The sequence below is a fragment of the Hydra vulgaris genome, chromosome 10 (assembly GCF_038396675.1).
Source record: "Hydra vulgaris chromosome 10, alternate assembly HydraT2T_AEP".
In the NCBI taxonomy this organism is placed as follows: domain Eukaryota; kingdom Metazoa; phylum Cnidaria; class Hydrozoa; order Anthoathecata; family Hydridae; genus Hydra; species Hydra vulgaris.
The window spans coordinates 24971930-24994000 of NC_088929.1; the positions used below are offsets into that span (position 1 = coordinate 24971930).

The 22071-nt window shown below is 29.0% G+C and overlaps 1 protein-coding gene across 1 annotated transcript in view; it reads right to left on the reverse strand.

Annotated features, from left to right (window-relative positions):
• LOC101239489 (active breakpoint cluster region-related protein) overlaps positions 1–22071 on the reverse strand; it is a 126226-nt gene that overhangs the window by 66467 nt on the left and 37688 nt on the right. Inside the window, exons 4-11 of the mRNA XM_065807590.1 lie at positions 18367–18552; positions 18169–18279; positions 15511–15553; positions 15325–15377; positions 13070–13180; positions 10763–10887; positions 6292–6362; positions 433–575 (exon numbers count right to left, since the gene is read on the reverse strand). Coding sequence (XP_065663662.1) covers positions 433–575; positions 6292–6362; positions 10763–10887; positions 13070–13180; positions 15325–15377; positions 15511–15553; positions 18169–18279; positions 18367–18552 — 843 coding nt within the window. The remainder of the gene's footprint in view (positions 1–432; positions 576–6291; positions 6363–10762; positions 10888–13069; positions 13181–15324; positions 15378–15510; positions 15554–18168; positions 18280–18366; positions 18553–22071) is intronic.

Here is a 22071-nt window from a genome sequence, read left to right on the forward strand (position 1 = left end):
AATGTTTTGCTTTTATTGCGCTTTTATTCTATTTTTTAATGCGCTTTTATTCTAATTATTTAATCTATAATTTAAAGTAAAAGGTTAGCTTTTATTTTCAAGTTTTTTTAGTTCTTCTTTTTTTCATTAGTTTTTTTTTAAGTTTTAAAACTGCGCACGCTAACCCTCTTGTGGTAAATTACAAATGGAGAAGACTGTATATATTCGTCAATAAATATTGAGAAGAACATCAACATTTGCACAAAAAAAAGATTTTTCAAGCTCTGTATATATGTTTTATAACATAATATTCACAAGCATTTTTTTTTCAGATACTTCAATCTTTGATAGGAACAAAAGAAAGAAATAAACAATTTAATTTTTTTTACAAAAGAAACTTTCGAAATAAATTTGTAGCAACTGTTGTAATAGTTAAAAAAACTGCAGACTAACCTTTGCAAAATTAATTGGGTTATCAAATGGTACAATACTTTGTAATGGCATAAAATCTTTTCGTATTTCAGCACGAAGGTTAGCAATGCTAGCTCGCAACTTATCACACTCTGCTTTTGATGAAATAGGGATAGGAGTTGTAACTGCAAACAAAAATAAAGATAGGAGTTGTAACTGCAAACAAAAATAAGGATAGTAGTTGTAACTGCAAACAATAATAAGGATAGTAGTTGTAACTGCAAACAAAAATAAGAATAATAGTTGTAACTATAAACAAAAATAAGGATAGGATTTGTAACTGCAAACAAAATTAGAATAGTAGTTTTAACTGCAAACTAAAGATACTAATAAACTTGATTTAAAAAAAAACATTTTTTATTAGACCTAAAAATAACTTTTACAAAAAAAAATTTGAAACTTGGAGTTATTTCATTATATCAGCTCAATATAGAGGTTGAACATCAATACCCCCAGACCATTCCTAAGACCCATCAGAGAAAGGAAAATAAGGTGGGGGGGGGGGGGGGATAGGGATAAACCAAACATAAATAATAAAAAATACATAGAACAATAAATCTATACAATTTATTAAACAAATTTATTAATTTATTAAACAAATTTAGGCAGGGGAAAAAGGAGCAGACATTTTTTAATGATTATGTTTATAGAGCCACCATTTAATTTTATTATATATATATATATATATATATATATATATATATATATATATATATATATATATATATATATATATATATATATATATATATATATATATACATATATATATATATACACTACCGGCAATTAATTTGAGATCAGTGGTTAAAAAAGGTATTTACATTTCAAAAATAAATATATCTGATTATTATGATATGACTTGTAATTGATATTGAAAATATAATTTTTCTCATTGGTAGCTTCTTGTAGATACTTTATGTAGGTCCAATTAGTATATAATGACTTGCAAATGAGTATACAAATATTGTATTATTTGAACTGTTTAATTTTTTTTAGTTTCTATTTTGTCGTACTAAAATAGCTCCAGTTCGAGAATTAAGTTTTGAACAGAGAGTTTGCATTGTTTTACTTGATGAAGGTGTTTCAGAAAGAAAAATTGCCGAAAGAATGAAAATATTAGAGACTGGAGTTCACAATACAATCAAGTGTTTCAAGGAAACTGGTCAATACTGTGACTTACCACGACCTGGACAGCCTAGAAAGATAAATAAACATGGTGATCGTCGAACTGCGAGATTATCTATGTCAAACAGAAAATAAACAACTCCACAAATAATGAGAGAATACAATGAAACTGTTGAAAAACTTGTTTGTGTCCGGACAATAAGAAACCGTTTGATGAAAGCTGGACTTAGAGGGCATGTAGCTGCCAAAAAACCGTTGCTAAGGAAAGCAAACAAGGTTAAATGACTACAATGGGCTCGCAAACATGCCAGCTGAACAATAAGTCAATAGAAAACAGTAGTATGGAGCAATGAGTCCAAGTTTGAATTATTTGGCAACAAGAGAAGAATATTTGTACGCTGGCACCAGAATGAACGTTACATTCCGCAGTGCATTGTGCCTACTGTTAAGCATGTAAGAGGTTCAATAATGGTATGGGGTTGTTTTGCAGGTCACAAAATAGGAGATTTGATCAGAGTTCGTGGAATTATGAAAAAGGAGCAATACAGAGAAATTTTGGAGAATCATGCCATTCCATCTGCTCATCGAATGGTGGTTCAACGCCAGCCTGTTTTTATGCAAGATAATGACCCAAAGCACAAATCTAAACTTTGTACAAATTATCTGAATGAATTATGTGAAGAAATTCCAAGTAAAATCTGAGGAACATTTATGGGAGTTACTGCAAAAGGCTTGGAAAGCTGTAACCATGGAAACTTTAAACAAATTAATCTTTCGTATGCTAAGAATATGTGAAGCAGTAATGAAGAAACATGGTGGTTATTTTGATGAACGCAAAGCTTGAAACTTGTGCAAAATAATAAAGACCTTATAATTTAACTTTTTAATGTTTGTTAAGTTTTCTATTTGTTTAGAAATATTTGTGAAGAAAACTAAATAAAGTATATTTCATGAACTAATTTGTACTTTCTTTATTCACTGAGATCAAAAAAATATAAACGAAAATATAACTGATAGATTTAATTGATTTTTAATAGAATTACTGTTTTCTCATCATTGGTCTCAAATTAGTTGCCGGTAATATATATATATATATATATATATATATATATATATATATATATATATATATATATATATATATATATATATATATATATATATATATATGTATATATATTAGGGTGTCCCTTATTTTTCAAATTTTTTATTTTCTAACACATATGCCTTAGTTTTTTTCATTTGCTTCTAAAACACTCAGAAATAAATTTTTAACTTATTTGGACAATAAAATGTGCCATCGAATCATGTTTATACAAGTTGCACAATAGTTGTGCTTACTCACGTTATTTGTTAAAAGGGTGAGCAAAAAACCGCTTTGAACAATATGTTTTTACAATGGTGCAAAATTGATAATTAAAAATAGATAATTAAAAATAGATAATTACTATCTTTATGACATTGTAAAAACCGCTTTAAGCAAATTCACAATTTTAGAAAATCCTGACTCAGTTATTCTCGTGATTATCACATATTATTTTACATTTAAGAAATGGCAGAGGAATTAAGAAGCAATAAAAAAAAAATTTTAATTGGTTGGTTAATTATCAAATAACAGACGCAAAGTCACTGTCTAACTGTCAAGTTCTTGCAGGACTTTTTTTAACATTCACAAAGTTAAACCGTTAGTGAAAGTAAAAATCTCGTTATTCAAGAGTGTATTGTATTTTGTGAAAAAGCTAGAATCCCTACCAGAGCTATACCTAACTGTGTAAAAAAACTTGTAAATCTTTACCATATTTGAGAGTGTTGCAAAAAAATTCTGAAAAAAAACAACAAGTTCCCATCAAACAACGTTTACAAGCACTGTGAAGAGGAATTTCAAAACAGTTTAAATAATTTATTTGATGTAGCACATGCTGATGCTTTGGAATGGATAAAAATATAAAAATAAGGAGAACCAGGGCGTCCAGGATGTTTAGCTTCTTTTTGGGCTAAACTTTTTGTCTACAGAAAATTAGCCAAAAAAGAAGGAATGGCAAAAAAGAGAAAATTAAAAGAAGAAAAAAAAAAGACATTAGCATTGTGTTCTGAAACTACATCAAAAAGAGGAAGGAAGAACTTTATTACATTTAAGCATAAAGGATTCTGTCTATATACTTCAAGCTGTAGTAGAAGCACTAGACCTGAGCTGTAATGATTTCTTGAAAAACAAATCATACATTCAATGCATTTGCACACAAAGCAGAAAAGAAAGAGTAGAATCTATAAAATTAGATTTTAGGAATAATATGCCTGAAATGGTGAACATTCACTGGGATATGGAATTACTACCTGGAATGGACGTAACAAATTTTAAAAAAGAAAATTTGGCAATTCTAATTTCATTTAGAGAAAAAGAACAACTGCTGGCTGTACTCAAAATGGAGAGCTCATCCGGCCAAGATCAAACTGAAGATGTGTTACCCACTTTATGACTGAAACCTTGATGACAAAGTACAAATAAAGTGCTGTGACACAACAGCGTCTAATTAAAAGAAGCTTGCCGCCATTACATTTGCGGTAGTGGTGTAGTGGTAAAGCGCTCGCTTCATAAGCGAAAGGTTCCGAGTTCGATCCCCACCATGTCCCTGGTAGTACTGCGCTCAACTTGCTTCTCTGCACAGCGGCCTTGTTCGTCAAGGTTCGTGTTTCGGAGTTATAGAGTTGAGAGAGGGTTATAACCACTATTAAGTAGCCTCCTCATCTGTAGTGGCCCTCTCGGCCTTGAGGAGGCGAATAACAAAACAAAACATAAAAAAATTTATGAACTAGTTTTAAAATGTACATTTGAAACAAAAATCCACCAAATCACAAGTAGCTCTGATATCCCTATGTTTAAAAAGTTTAGAGACAATTGGAAAACTATTAATCTGGCTGCTATTGAAACATACTCTGATATCGCCAAACAACATTTTAGTAATGCAACATTTGAAGAATTATTGACATTTTATAATCAAGAACTGCAAAAAAATATTGTATGTGATGATTATCGGGAACTGATTGAACTATCTGTTAATCTCTTAGGAGGTGATAATGAGAAAAAAATTAAAATCCTTCTGGAGCAATGCATCAAGCAAGGTGGAAGGCTGGAGCTATTTACTCTTTAAAGATGTTTGTTGCAACCCCAGATCAAAATTAGCGCCAAGGATAAACAAGTATTTTAATTTTGTGTCTACCAAGAGCACAAATTTATTTTCTTGATTAAAAATTAATGAGAACTTCCTTCAGAGACCCGTTTCAATGTAGGATGAAGATGTTGCCTATTAGAGGCAAAAAGAAAATTTTTTTCCTTAAATGCAGTTAACGATAGTTAATGATGCAGCTAAAAGAGCAGTGAAACTAAATTAAATTACTAATTAAAAAACTAAATTAAAGATTAAAAGAGCTAAAAGAGCAGTGAAACTAAATTAAATTACTAATTAAAGAACTAAATTAAAGATTTTCAACTGGATCACTGCAAAGGAAGAACAAAAGCAATTTTTTTTACGACTAGACTGTAAAAAAGAGACCTTTAAAGAAAAATATCCTTCTTGACCTGTAATTTTATATCCTTTTATTAAATATCTTATAAAATATATGTGTTTCAATTGATTTAGCTACATGATGGGAAGGGTTAAAAATAGCAATTTTCATAGCTCTGTCGGTAAGGGTTAATAACGAAACCTTCATAACTCTGTCGGCATACGCTAATCTTGTCATACCAAGATAAAGTTTTGTTTTTAAGTAAGTCTATTATATTGGTTACTTTAAACTTTTTTTTTTTTAATTTGTCATGAAAAAAAAAATTATCAAAGTTACGTCTCAATTGGTTTTTTTTTAAACTTATAAAAGTGCAACTTTTAAAAAGTGTAAATTGAGACCCAATGTAATGTTAAAAAAATCTATTTTAATTGCGTCTCACATCTAGATTTTATTACGTTATTTGGTCAATAAAGAAAAACATCCATTAAATATTTCATAGGATATAAGTGTTTCAATTGATTTAGCTAGATAACAAGAAGGGTTAAAAACAGTATTTTTCAAAATCTTAAGAGTTCTGTCAGCATGTATTAATGTTGTCATATGAAAATAAAATTTTGTATTTAAGTAAGTCTAGATAGTTTAAAAAGAAAAAGGGGTCTGCATTTCGATACCCAAAAAAAACTCACTCATATAAGGGACACCCTAATATATATATATAAATATATATATATATATATATATATATATATATATATATATATATATATATATATATATATATATATATATATATATATAAAACACTTATCTAACTTTTATCTTCTACTTTAAGTTTCACCATTTCGTCTATACTCCGTCTATACTCTTCCTGATGATCCAGCAATGGTGAAACTTAAAGTAGAAGATAAAAGTTAGATAAGTGTTTTTTACTAATTTATTATTGCTCTGTTCTCTAAGAGCATTGAGCACTCTATTTGTAAAATACACTAACATAATTTACATATATATACATATATATATATATATATATATATATATATATATATATATATATATATATATATATATATATATATATATATATATATATATATATGTATATATATTAAAATTAAAGTATTAATATATATAATAAAAATATCAAGAAAATAGCAATAAAATAATAACTCCAACACATAAATGAAACCTTAATAAAAACATAAATAAAACCTTCTGAGTTCTCGTATGGTTTAAGACTAACATCAGAAAGACCTGCATACCATTTGCAAACATAAGTGTCACTAAAGTTCAAATAAAGTAAAAACTAACTTTTCGAACATAGTGTGTGTGTGTGTGTGTGTGTGTGTGTGTGTGTGTGTGTGTGTGTGTGTGTGTGTGTGTATATATATATATATATATACACACACACAAAAACATAAAATAATAATACATGTACACACGTCACGGAAGACTCCAAAAAATCCTTTGTAGGGAATGATTCTCACACATTACTGTTCTCAAATATGCAAAAAATGAAATCTTTTGTGACCGTCTGAGAAAAAAAAAACAGTTTGAATTTTTTCATTTATTCCTTAAAATCATAAATTGACAACTTTGACTCTCTTCCCATTTTTACAGCATATCTAAACAAATTCTACTCAAGCACTTTTAATCAAAAAATTTTTTCTGAATTCTCGGAAATAGCACTGACAAAATAAAGTGTGCAATACCTACATATCTGTGCATGAGAATTTATCTGCTTCAAGTCCCATGATGAATGCAGGAAAACAGTTTGTTTTCTCTGCATGAGAAAGTGTGTCAGAGAGGTGACAGGTCACTTGATACAAGTTGTGCTAGAAACCCTTCCAATTCCTATAGACTTCAGTGACTCAAGAGTGCCCAGAGGCATTTGTGACACATGTAGGCTTGCATTAGGGAAAAAAGCAAGGGGAGAGTCTGTCACCATTTCTCCTGTCTTTGACTTCTCCTCTATCAGGTTGAGACCAGTTACAAGAGAGCAAGCATGTGACTGTCTTATCTGTACGATAGGGCAGATAAAGTTTCTTGAAAAGCATCCTCTGGACAACCCTCCGTCTTTAAATTCAACACAGCCTCAAGCAACACAGCGGAGGTGCTCAGACTGCCTTTCAATCATTGGAAGAGGGATGCCACACAACTGCAGCAATGCCTCCTTCAGTGAAAATATGACAGTACTTGCACTTGAAAACCCTAAGGTTGGAGAGCAAATTGCAGCATCTGTAGTTGCTGGCAAGGAAGCCTCTCCACATGGGACTGTGAAACTGGCTTAAGCCTCTGGTGGGCGCCCTTTGCAATTGAAGAAAGGTAAAACTTATTGTTCTTAATAGGTACTGCTACATTATTTTCGTGGTTTAAATACTTAAGAGATTTTTATAAATTAGTAATGAGAATTCCTCTGTGATCCTAGGTCCATCCAGTGACAAAAATCTCTTCCCTGAAGCTGATGTTTTGAGCGCTCGAGACTTAGTGCAACTTCAAGCCAACACCGGGCTGTCAAATCAATCTGTAAAGAAGCTAGTGTCCACACTTAACCACTTTTCCCAGGCTCAAGTCTTGGAGCCAAACATTCACGTAAAGTTTGCTGAGCTTGGCAAGAGCTTAGCAGAATACTTTACCCAATCTACAATTGAGATCACCACTGACAAAACAGAAAAGTCAAATTGTTGTTCACTGCATCAAACTAGCAGACCTTCTTGACCAGCTGCTCCAAAGGAAAATTTACTCAGAACATGGCGTGAAGCTTGGCATTGATGGTGGAGGAGGCTTTCTCAAGATCAGCCTCGGAGTTCAAGAAGCTGAACAACCTGAAGACTTATAATCACCCCTCGAAAAAAGACTCTGGCTTCACAAGTGGCAAAAGACACAAGCGTCAAGCGCAAGCTTCTGGTTGCGCTTGACGCTTGTGTCTTTTGCCACTTGTAAAGCCAGAGTCTTTTTTGACTCTGGCCGAAAAAAAACTGGCCGACATTGTATGTGGCATTCAGTCCCATTCCTGCTCACATCTCTGCACTTGGTGTGATGTTGAAGCAAAAAAACTCTCTCAAAAAGGGAACCTTCGGACGTTTGGGTCACTGCGACAGTGCTTTGATGCCTTTCAGGTAAAAATTACATTCCTTCTTTACGTGGAAAATTTATAACAGTTTTAATTTTTGACTATTTCAGTTACCAATTCAAACAACAATAACTGTTTCTTGATACCAGATCTAACCTTTATTCTTTCATTAATGTCAATTTAATAGAAAAATTGGAAAAATAAAATTGTTCTTGTGTTTCAGGCACATGGGCAAGATCCAAAACAAGCACGACTGTTCAAGAATGTCATTCACTTGCCACTCTTCGACAAACCAGACAGCTCTTTGAACCTCACCTTCATAGCACCCATGGAGCTCCACCTCCTCCTTGGTGTGGTCAATCACCTCTTCAAGGCCTTAAAAGAGGCTTGGCCAAAGGCTGATGATTGGCCAAGATCACTGCACATCACCTTTCCATGGTGGCCAGTTTGCTGGCAATGAATGTCATAAGCTTCTGAGGAATGTAGATGTGCTGAGGCAACTGGCTGAGCAGGTACTTTTTAAGTTTTACAACTTACCTTATGCTAATCTCTTCAGAAGTACATGGTATAGTGTTTTGTTTCTGTTTTTCTTTACTAAATTTGAGCATTTCTTTATACAGGATTGTGCCCACTCTTCAAAAGTTTGATGCTGTAATGTCCTCCTGCTTTGGCAGCACCCTTGATCCTCACTTCGCTGCAAAGATTTAGGCCTTCAGAGCATCATACCTTTCTCTCCAAAAGGTCAGTGTCACCCCAAAAGTTCACACAGTGTTCTTCCATGTGGAAGACTTTATTCTGTTGAAAAAAATATCACTTGGCAAACCACTGAGGCACTGCATCACAGCTTCAAATATCATTGGGAAAGATACAAAAAGCCCAACAACCATCCAGAGTATGCTAAGTGGCTCAAAACATGCATGGTTGACTTCAACAGCAAGAGTGTCCAAAGTCATTAAGAGTTTATAATCTGTTTGGCTTGATTTAGGAATCCTTTTTAAAGATTATTGTGTACATTCATCTTAGTATCCATATCTAAAGAGTGCTTGAGTAGAATTTGTTTAGATATGCTGTAAAAATGCAAAAAGAGTCAGAGTTGTCATTTCATGATTTTAAGGAATAAATGAAAAAATTCAAACTGATTTTTTTTCCTCAGACGGTCACAAAAGATTTCACTTTTTTCATTTTTGAGAACAGTAATGTGTGAGGATCATTCCCCCAAAGGATTTTTTTCGGAGTCTTCCGTGACAGTTTCTCATAATTCCCAGGACGTGTGTGTAATTTACAGCAAATGCTCAAGTACTTGCATACAATTTAACTAGAAAAACCTTGCTATGAAAAATGTCAATTGATGTAGTTTTTAGTAAAAGTACTAGTTAATTTTAAAAAGCAGTTAAGAAAGGCTGTTATCCGACTGCAGTTAAGAAAGGCTGTTATCCAAACCCTCAGTTGATGTAGCAGCAATCCGCTATTCGTCAGTCAATGTATGTACTGAAGCCCCTGGCAGTAGGCTATTTCAGTATGACATCACACACTTCGCCTAAACCAGCAGTATATGATATAAGGGGTACACTGATGCCTTCTTATGGATGATGCTGATGACGTTGATACAGGCCGATATCGATGCTTGGTATTGGCCTTTAATTTAAATTTATACTCTTTTGTTTTTTAAAATAGATAAATAAAGATTTTTTTTTAAATATTTATATATATATATATATATATCAAAGTTTGTATTTGAGCATTGCAGACCATTGTTTCAGATTATATATTTATATATGTGTGTGTATTATATGTATATTCAAACAAATATGTGAATATACATATAATACACACACATATATATAAATATATATATATGTGTGTGTATATATTCATATATATGTTTATATATACAAATATATGTATATATATATATATATATACTAGCTGGAGTTACCCGGCGTTGCCCGGGCCAATATTTAAACTGGCTTACCTGATATCTGTACACAAAAATGGTCCCCCCTGACCCCGGGGTCAGGGGGGCCCATTTTTGGGCCCCCTTGACCCCGGGGATTGGGGTACGGGGTCAAAACCCAGCTAAAAACCTTCTCCCCCTCGAGGACTACCCCCATGCCAAATTTCATTGAGATCGGTGGATTTCTATAGAGAACAAACAAACACACACACACACATTGCCCTTTATATATATTAAGATTAAGAAGATTAAGATAAGATAAGAAGATAAGATAGCTGGAGTTACCCGGCGTTGCCCGGGCCAATATTTAAACTGGCTTACCTGATATCTGTACACAAAAATGGACCCAAAAAATGGTCCCCCCTGCCCCCGGGGTCAGGGGGGCCCATTTTCGGGCCCCCTTGACCCCGGGGGTCGGGGTACGGGGTCAAAACCCAGCTAAGAACCTTCTCCCCCTTGAGGACTACCCCCATGCCAAATTTCATCGAGATCGGTCCGGCGGTTTGGATTTCTATAGAGAACAAACAAACACACACATTGCCCTTTATATATATTAAGATATATATATATATATAAATGCATATTATATTACAAATATGTACATGTGCATATATATATAAATATATATATACAGATGTATTTAAAACCAATCTTACCGATATGCTTTTTGTTTAGCAGAAATAATGACATCATTAAACAATATTAGACTACGCGCACAGCGACGTCCTTCATCTATCTCTACCACAAATGCTTCTTTAAGTAAATGACGTTGCGATTTTTTCTAAAATTAAACATAAAAACACATATTTAAAGAAAAAAAAACAGTAAATTTATAACCAATTTCCTTTAAAGACATTTCTATGTTGAAAGGGAGCTTTTTTCTAATTTTTACAGAAAAAACTAGATTAATAAAGCTTTAGTGAGAATATGGTAATAGTAACAGTAAAATGATGCTACTTGACTGAATGATGAGTCACACAAGGTTGAGTTTTGTTTTATTGAAATGATGATGGCTCACTTAAGTAGTCTCTTGCTTGAGTTCTCTTTTTTACAAATACTAATTAACAGTAATACTTGTAGAAAAGAGAAAGAGATGCAACCTTATGATGATGGGTAAGAGACTGAAGTTTGGCACAAAGAAGGTCCAGCAATTTTAAAAATGCATTTTTTGACCTTTTCTAAAAGAAAGAGACCTTCATTTGGAAAACTAGCCTAAATATGATAACAATGTTCCTTAGAATGATAAATAGGAGATTTATAGAGGAAGAGAATAGAATAAGGAGTAAGAATATGATAACAAAGAAAGGCAACCTAAACAGATGTTAACTTTGCTTAGAATTGGAAATGAGAGGTTTCCATGAGAGGTCAGTAGTGAATGATAATCCAAAAAACACATAAAGTAGAGGACTTAGTAAAAGTCTTTTATCAATATAGAAATATCAAAATTATTGTAATAATTATTAAGAGTAAAAAACTTTTGAGTTTTGTTTGGGTTAAAATAGTAGTAAGAAAACTGATTGGACAATAGTAAATAGTAGTAAGAAAACTAATTAAACAATAGATAGAAGGGTCCAAGGCATCCCTAGAGTTTTTGAAATTGGAATTAAAGATGCCATATTCTAGCAGGAAGAAAAACAAGATATGACTATTGGTATCTTTGCAAATCAAAAAATAATTACCATAAATATTAAGTTCTAAAGATAAAACAACTGAATTTAAATTAGCTTCACAAAAAGCAAGTAGGTTTGGGCTTTCATTTTATTTGGAGATAACAGGAAGAGTTGCATAGCTACCACCAAGGAGGCACAAACAATAACCCAATGGAGCAACGCTGGTTGAAATGTTTTAATTGTTATTGATAAAGGAAATAAATTAATGTGCATATTTTTGAAGCTTTATTTATTTGTATAAACTAAATATATTACAATTAGTTATACTGTTAAACTGTTAGTATTTTTTCTTATCTCAACTATCGTCAGTATTGTGCTACAGCTTTTTATTCAATTCATGCGCAAATTTTTTGTGCAGAATTTGTTTCCAAGGAAATAGTTTTGCAACCATTAATGATTGTCTAAAGAGAGTATTATGAATATTTATTCACAGGGTATCGTTTGTGTAGCAATCATTAATGTTTAAAGTGAATCATTAATGTTTTATGTTAAATGATTGTCCAAAGGGAACTGGTAGTGTAGCAATTATTACACTGGTTAACAGAGATTTTCTGCATACCCTCTTCTACAAGACAGTAGCTGGATGGAGTCTACATCTGCTCATCTTGAGCAGGTGTAGATTTTTATTGAGATACCATTTCCAGCCTTTACTCATACAAGAAGTTCCAAAACACCACTATGGGAGTATTTAGAACTTTTACCTAGAAAAACAAATCCTACAAAGCAGTAGGAGATGAAACAGGTTATGTTGGATTACATGTCACATCACAGGATAGTGATGATTATATCTGTACTGATTTTAAAAATTGAACATATTACTGAAACAAAATTTTAAAAATACTGGAACATACTGGAATATATTACTAAAACAAAATTTTGGAACAAATAACTGGAGAAAAATAGTAGAATAAATTACTGAATTGTTGGAACAAACTACTACCACATATTATGGGAACAAACTATTATGTTGGCTTTGCTTTAATTAAAGAAAGTGGTAAATAACAACAACCTTGCAAACCAAAATGTTAAAGATTCTAATTTCAAAAAAATTCTAATTTCATGATTTATCATAATGCACTAACAGTAAAATATGCATAATTGTGTCATAACAAGAAGATCTCAAATTGCTTATTTTTTTATTTCACAAGCAAATATACTATTCATTTAACCATAATCATTTGCAATAAATTTTACTGGAAAAAAATCTATTTACATTTTTTTGGCTTATATTAAGTATATATTATAATAACTGAATCACATGAGTTTTTAAGCAATTAAATAATTTTTAAAAACCTTTTTTGATGTTTCCACATTAACTTTCTCTAGTAACTCAAAAAGTGATCCACTAACTTCAACTATTAATGGATGATCTGGATGATCAGGTGATGTATACTTAAGTAAATCCTAAAAAGTAAAAAGGAATGCATATATACATATATATATATATATATATATATATATATATATATATATATATATATATATATATATATACACATATATATATATATATATATATATATATATATATATATATATATATATATATATATATATATATTCAATTTAATAAACTTTTGAAACTATTTTTGTAATCATGTCTTAGTTTGTCAAATTTTGACATGATCCCATATATTATTTATTTACTTAGTACATGACCTTTTTTTATGTTCTGGTTTTTATGAAGGAGAGATCAGGTTGGGTCAATTAACACATAATTTAAAGTTGGGAAAATTAACAGTGAAAGTTGCTCTTTCATGATATTTTAAACTTTTTAAAATTTTTTGTGAACTAAATACATCTTCTGCCCCCAGCCTATTAAAAAAATTACTGGTCTTAACATTATCAAAAAAAAAAAGTATGTTTCCAAAAGTATGTCATGTTGAAACTCATTTAAATATTTAAAAAAATACATCTAAAACAAAACGGAAAAGTGATAAATCCAGGAGAGAAAAAATTAGAATATAATATACTAAATGATAAATATGATGCAGGCAAAACATTTTTTTTTTGAAATTAGATAAAGTTGTTGAAAAGTCATAATAGTTTAAAAAGAACACAAAGATAACATAAAAAAAATAAAATAAACTGATACTGAAAATATTTTCTTTCACTAATTCTCAGAAAAGTTACCTGGGTATTTTTAAAGTCTAATAGATGACCTTAATTATTTTATAATAGGCAATTTATTTTTGAGTTTATTTTTATTAGGCACTCAAGTTTTTCATATTTTTTTAATATGTTTATCAATTAAATGATAAGGAAACTAATTCCTTTGTAATATTTACTGAACTGTCTGTATATCTGCAATAATTTTTTCCATGTATTATAAATTTTATTAACATAATATAAATTTTTAACATTTTTTTACATTTAACATTTTTTACATTTAACATTTAAACAATTTTTAACAGTTTTAAGCATTAATAGTAGACTATGCTTAACAAAGCCAGAGAGTGTATTATCATGCACCCAATGACAGCAGTTATGCTTGACTAGCCAAAAATATTTTCCACTTTCATATCTTCTCTCTATTTTTTCTTCTCTCAATAAAAGTTTGTTTAAAGTGATAATCTTTATATTTAAGGTTACTACAGATGTTTTGTTGATTTGTGTTGTACTCTTTCAACAACAGTACATTCTCTTTTCATATGAGCCAGTGATTCCCAATCTTTTCTTGTCCATTCTTAATTATATATCATAAAATCTTTTTAATGATATATAATTAAATATTCATTGTTTTTAAATTTTCAAAGTTTTAAATATTCATTGGTTTTAAATTTTCGAAGAGACTATATCGAGCAATGTAATGGTAAAAAAATATTTTATCTTATTTACTACTATTTATATAAAAACAACAATTCAATGTAAATTTTGGCACTTCTTACCAGAAATTAATTTCTGTTAATTTGTTTCTGTTTTTTGATAAAGTACTTCTATTTTAGAGAAACCCTTGGTGATATCATTTTTTAACTCTATAAATTTCTACTGTGCTTACTATACCAAATCTTTCACACCACAAGAAAATGATGATCTGCGTAACTGTGTCACAGGACAAAAAGTTTATTTTTGAAAAATAGTTCATAAATTTGTAACTAAACTCCAGTTGACAAATTATTCCTGTTTTTATAACTTCTGGAAACATATTATTTCCAGTTATGTTATTTAAATATTTAAACTCTAATTTCTAAGCTTTATTTATTTATTTTTAAGCTTAAAATATCATTCCAAAAATTGTCTAGCAGATAACCATTAAACAGCAGTATAAAACAAAGTTTTATACTGCTTGTATTTTTAGACTTTTAACAAAACTTTGTTAAAAGTCTAGTTTTAAGTTATTACACCAATTACATGTGGGATAATCTCCTTCAACCTAATTTGCAATCCAGACTTTTAACCCATCATGACAGGAGCTCATGGTGGGGATCAAACTCAGATTTAACTTACTTGAAAGGTAATTTAAAATCTTTTTTATTCTTAAATTAGAGCGAAAATGTTTAACTTAAAGGACAACAAAAACAAAATTTTGAAAAATATTAGAAAATTACATTTAAAATAAGTGAGTACTGTGTGATACGATCAACTGGCTTGTATAGAAGACCTAAAACAAAAAAATTACTAGTTGTGTTAAAACAATTAAGTTGTATTGTACCTTAAAGATTTATAACATATTTCTGTAAAATTTCAATAAATACTAATAATTGTAACAAACAAACATTTAAAAATAAACTTACTTTCGAGAGTCAGTGGATCTTTTAAAGCTGGAATCTTGATGTTCTAAAATACAACTAATAAATGTTAACAATTAGACTGGACAATCCAATTAGACTGGACAAATCAATTAGACTGGACAAATCAAATAGACTGGACAAATCAATTAGACTGGACAAATTTTATTTTATCTAAAGCTACAAAAAATTGCCAAAAATAAAAAAGTATGATAAAATGAACTTTACAAATCATTTGTAGACAGAATATAAAAAATATAAAAAATAAGTGTCTACAGAATAAGCATACCAAACCTGGTACATATATAATTAACCTGAAACTATGTACACATATGAACGTAACAAAACCACGCAGAAGCTAGCAATGAGCATACATAATGAACACAACTTTTTTTTCTTTTTTTTTTTTTTAGTTTTAACAAACCTGTTAAGTTAAAATAATTAAGTTAACAATTTTTATTTATTTTTATTTAGTTATTTTAATTTATTTTAGCTCTATTTTTTTCATTTTAAAACAAACACACTAAGAAAGCCATAGAGTAGAGTGAGACTTGACTTAAAACTGACCAGAAAAGATAAATGATGAATGATGAGCATTAAAGTCTTTAAAAACAACAGTGTATATACATATCCAGCTAATGAATATGGAGAAAGGGCTTGGTCAATTTGATCATAAATACGTCAAAAAAGCGCAGTCTCAGAAAAAGGAGTACAATAAAGAACATAAAGTTTATAAACAAGAAAAATGTTGATAAAAGAAGTGTTGCTAATTAAAAGCACATAAATGAATAGTTAGATGATTTAAAAAGACACAAACCCATGTGTCAATAAAATCCAGTGGTCATCATAGACAGGAAACAATGTAACAAAGGATTACATCTTTCTGCTACTCTAATGTCTAGTGCCTAAGAGACTTTAAGACAAAACAGATTTTATACTTTGATATTTTAAATTAAAATATTTTAATATCAACTTATAAAAATAATTTTGAGCTTAAAATAAAATTAAACAGTGAGCAATAAAAGAGGGATGAAATAATATTTGTTTAATATAAAATATATAACTTACTTTTGTAGAAAAATAATATTTACATATATAGCTCTTCTAACTCATTATGTTTTTCAAAGGCATCTACTGTTTTGTGTAGTTTAATTGAAATATTTAATTATTTAATTAGAAAAAAACTAGAATGTGAGTGTTTTAAAGTGAGACAAAATTAGCAACATTTAAGTAACAACTTGTTTTTTAACAACTAATATTATTTTATATCTAATATTTTAGACTAGAATCTATGTATTACAAATAAAAAAAAACAAGTAATAAAGAATTAAAAGTAAACAATAAATTAGAATATTTAATAAAAAATATATTTTTGAATTAATGCAGGAAAAAAAAACTAAAAAATTTTTTAAAAATTTAAATTCTAAATATGTATTTGATCTGTACAAATACTTTTCCATTATTTATTTTCACATACTTAAAAACCAGATTACAATTTAAAACATTCTACTGATTTCTAAATATTTAAAGGTGCTTTTAAATTCTCCACAAATGAGAGGACTAAAACAAACTTTATTCAGGCTGTTTAACTGCAGGATTACCTATAATTCTTTCGAATTGTCTGAAAGGATATCTAGATGCTGTCCATGTAGTCAAAATTGTCTTATTTTTATTCCTGTTAACACATGTGGTTACTGTGCCAAGATTCCTTATAGAGGGACTAGGGCTAACATTTTGCAACAATTTTTATCAACCTTGAAGAGAAATGTTTAAAAATAGCAACAAAAGTAAAATGTTACATAGATTAAAAGGCATGAGGTGCAAACAACATATTAAAAACCATTAATATAGATGAGAAATAACACAGAACCAAGGATGGAACTGTACAGTACCCCAGAAATAACTGAAAAAGGAGAGTGTTGTCCATCAAGGATAATTTGAAATAATGAGATTCAACATATAAGAAAACATCTACAGATAGACTATATGAAGAGATCTTATGGAGAAAATCAGCATGCTAAACGTTAAGCCTTTAATTTTCTTAACCCTTTTAATGTCTAGATAGAATTCACAAAACCTTTCTGTTGTTAGTTAAAAATCAGCAGTAAATGTATATTGAAAATTATATTACTCAAGATATTTAATATCTAATATAAAGACTTAGCTAATAACATTAAGAAGACCAACTGGAGAATAGTTGGAAGGGTGAGAACAAAAGAAACAATAATATGATCTTTCAGCTAGCATTTAATGTAAGATTTAGTTATTAACTTGTTTCTTTAACTTGTTATATTTAGATAGTATTCAAATATTGTTTAAACGAGTTCTGGAGAACACTTTTACATCACTGTGAAAGTTGTCTGACTACAACCTGTTAATGTTAATTATAGTAATAAAAACCATAATGATGTCAAATAAGGAACTACCCTGTTTTTTTGAGATATCAAGACTAGTGATTAGATTCAAGAGATGAGTTAGAGAGTTGAAAAATTATATTTTTTCTATCCTTTATTATTTTAATACATTCTTGAAAAATAATAAAATATTTTTTAATAAAATTCAACCAGTGAGCTTTAGTCACTAATGTGATTGGTTAGACCAGGTTTTTATAAACTTAAGCAGAATCTCCCCCATTTAGAAACTAAATAAAGTTTTTGTACGAACCTTCTCCAATATGGCTTTAAACTGTTGGTTAGCACTTCGACATTTGTTTAATGTTTCCATGGCATGACTATAGTTGCCAACATACAAAGCATAGAGCTTGAAACCTTCCATCTGGAAAATATTATCTTGTTTAATTTTTTCTTTTAAAAAAAATAAAAACTTTTAAAAAATAAAAATATTTAAAAAAAATAAACTTACAATGATAAAAAATAAATCGCCAATTAATAAGTTATCATTCCAGTTTTCAATACGAGGCTCAAGGTCATTCAAGAACTTTTTATGCATTTTATATAGTTCTTCAGTCTGACCAAAAATAGATTTAAAATCAGCAGCTGTTAGTATTGGTTGGGATGATTGGATTGATAATCGCAGCGGTTTCATAAACTAAAAAATTAAGCAATTAAAGTTTATCAATTATTTTATGATATCACATTAGAAGAAAGTATATCAATAAAAATAATAAAATATTAGCAAAAAAATAATAATAAACAAAACATTAATATTAAAAATAAACAAAACATTAACAATAAAAATAAACAAGTAAAACAATAATAAAAATAAATAAAAAAATTAACAATAACAAAAAAATAAATAAAACATTAACAATAAAAATAAACAAGTAAAACATTATCAGTAAAAATAAACAAAACATTAACAACAAAAATAAATAAAACATTAACAATAAAAATAAACAAGTAAAACATTATCAGTAAAAATAAACAAAACATTAACAACAAAAATAAATAAAACATTAACAAAAATAAACAACAAGTAAAACATTAACAAAAATAAACAACAAGTAAAACATTAACAAAAATAAACAACAAGTAAAACATTAACAAAAATAAACAACAAGTAAAACATTAACAAAAATAAACAACAAGTAAAACATTAATAAAAATAAACAACAAGTAAAACATTAACAAAAATAAACAACAAGTAAAAAATAAACAAACATTAACAAAATTATAAACATATTACACTTACATTACATATTGTTAAAACATTTAAAAACATAATTTACAAATTTTTTTTCAAAATTGTTTATACTTTTATATTTTTATGTTTTTTTCTTCAAGTTTTTCTTCTTCAATTAAAATCTATTCTAAGCGATATTCTTAAGTACAACAACATTCTAAACAACATTCCTCTAACTCTGCAATATGCAATACTCTTATTTCTAAAACAAAATCAACTTTGTTAAGTAAATCATCTAATACAACAAATCTATCTTCTAAACTATGTTATAATTAATATTATTGCTCTATGTTAAAAAACAAAAATGCATTAATGTTAAAAAAAAATTCAGATGCATTTTAGAAAATAAACAATAATACAAATATGGCAAAATAATATAAAGTATTAACAAATATAATAAAACACATAATTCCAAAAAATAAGTTACACTACAGACTTGTATAAGCCACTGATAATATCATATAAAATAAGAACAGACAAGTGCTTTAGTACATTCATCGACTGACTGTTAAAGTATGAATAGACAAAATCTATATATGAACTAGAAGTGTCTGATTTGTAAGTCTACATAATGTATGAGTATTTTGTAGACACTGTGCTCTCCTGAGAGAGGGTAACTGAGACAGAGTAACTGAGACAGGGTAACTAAGACAGGGTAAAGTTTGGTTTTTTTTATTTAATTATTATTGGGTTTAGCAAAATGTTATAGAACAATTTTTAAAATCGAAACTAACTTTTAAACATAATTTTTTATAAAAAACAGTTATAACCTATATTGTAATACATGGGGAGGGGGTGGTAGGTAACAGATATTAGAATACTTCCTCCAGAGCAAATTTCCTCTGGTAAAATATCTTATTTTCTTTGAAAAGTTCCAAAATTTAATAATTTTTGTTATAAAAAAGGTCATTTTTAAAAATTTGAAAGGATATTACAATTTTAAAACAATTTTTTTTTAATCTACAATTTTCCACAAGATAATAGCATTCTTTGACAAACTTTACAAAATATCATTAATAATCATCATATCATTATTTACAATACAATATTAATGCAATAAATTTAATAAAAAGTTTAACAATTGAAATGAAAATTGCAATTCCTAATAATAACTTTTAAAATAATAGCAACTATTTAATTCTTATTGAAAATTTAACAATAATAACTACAATTAAATAATAAAAAAATTTTTAATAAGAAAATGGCTTCTTTATTTTGTTTATAACAAACTCAATTACACTTTTCTTAAGTTGTTTTGCATAATCACTGTGTTCCACACAACGCTTGTACTGCTTCCATACTTGATAGTGGTAATAATGAGCACTTTCTTCGGCATATACACTCAGCATATACATCTGCATATACACCACTCTGCATATTCAAGCACTTTCTCCAGCCTACATATACACCATATACACTCAGCATATACATTTGCATATACACCACATACACTCTGCATATTCAAGCCCAAAATGACTATGATGAAGAAAAGGAACGAGATGACACACTAAAATGAACTTTCCAGCTTTTCCAGAAGTTAAAACTGCAATTTTTCATAACATTTTTAAAATATAAAACTGATTCAGCAATAGATTCCCCAATCACAGACCTAAAACCTTTTTTTTTTAATAATTGAAAACCTTTTAAGACAATTAACTACAGGTTATAGAAATATTTGTCTACATCTCTCCAAAATAAGTTTCGAATATGGAGTTATATGGCAGGAGTTACTTCAATAAGCTTTTTTGATTCTTTTCCAAAGGCAATAAAACAAAAAGCGCAAACTAAACATTTTGCTTCAGCCATTTTGACAAAAAATGTTTTATATGAATACTTTACTAAATATTACCGTAATATCAAGTCAAATGTCAAAATGACATTCTATGTCATTTTATGATTACATCAAAATGGATAGAAAAAAACTTTTTAATCAATTTTTAATAAACATAAATTTTAATTAAATCTTACTTTTCGATGCTTAAAAGTTTTGATTTTAAAAATTATTTTATCTTATCTTTTTCAAAAAGATAAATTGCTTTATGATGCATCTTGGGATATTTATTATTTATGTTTATTACAAGCTTTGTAATATTGAAATTTGAAAACAATAATAGTGTAATTTGAAAACAATAAAAGGCTGATTGATAATTTTTTTAAATTTATTCATAAATTAAAGCAGAATTACTAATTGTCAAATATATAAAAGTATTTCTTTATTATTATCTTGAATTTAATTAGAATACAAAAAGAGTGATAAAAACAATATTAATAAAGTGGGCAAAAGTATTAGCGCACTTACAGTTTTTCAAAGATTCTAAGAAAATTTAATATTTTATGCGACCACCTTTATTTTTAAGGCATCCCCAAGACTCTACGCAGCATAGAATCTATAAGTTTTTTGATTAATTCTTGTGGCACGGTACTTTACAACTCTTGCATTTGCATTTTGAGCTGCACCAAGCTAGTGGACTTGCTTTTTTGTAATATGCAGTCCATCCAACTCCAAAGATTCTCAATAGGATTTAAATCAGGTGAGCGAGCAGGCCAAGGCATTAGATTCAACTGTTTTTCCTCCATGTATTGCTTAATTGAGCGTGTGTGTGGCAAGGAGCATTATCTTGTTGAAATTGCGGCAGATCTAGCAATACAGCCCCAAATGCCAATTGAACCTCCTCCTTCAATTTATGGTTTTTATATTTTTTATTGACTATTATTAATCAGCAGAGAGTAATTAACAAAAATTAGCCACAAAAGTTTTTCTCAAAGGAATGAAACAAGTATGCTAATACATTTTAAATGAGTGTGCTAATACTTTTGCACACTTAATTTCAGACATTTTTCTGAGTAGTCATTAAACTTCTAAAAAAAAAAAACAAGCAGGTTGAAAAATATTTGACATTATAATTAAATTTAATTGGTTTTACC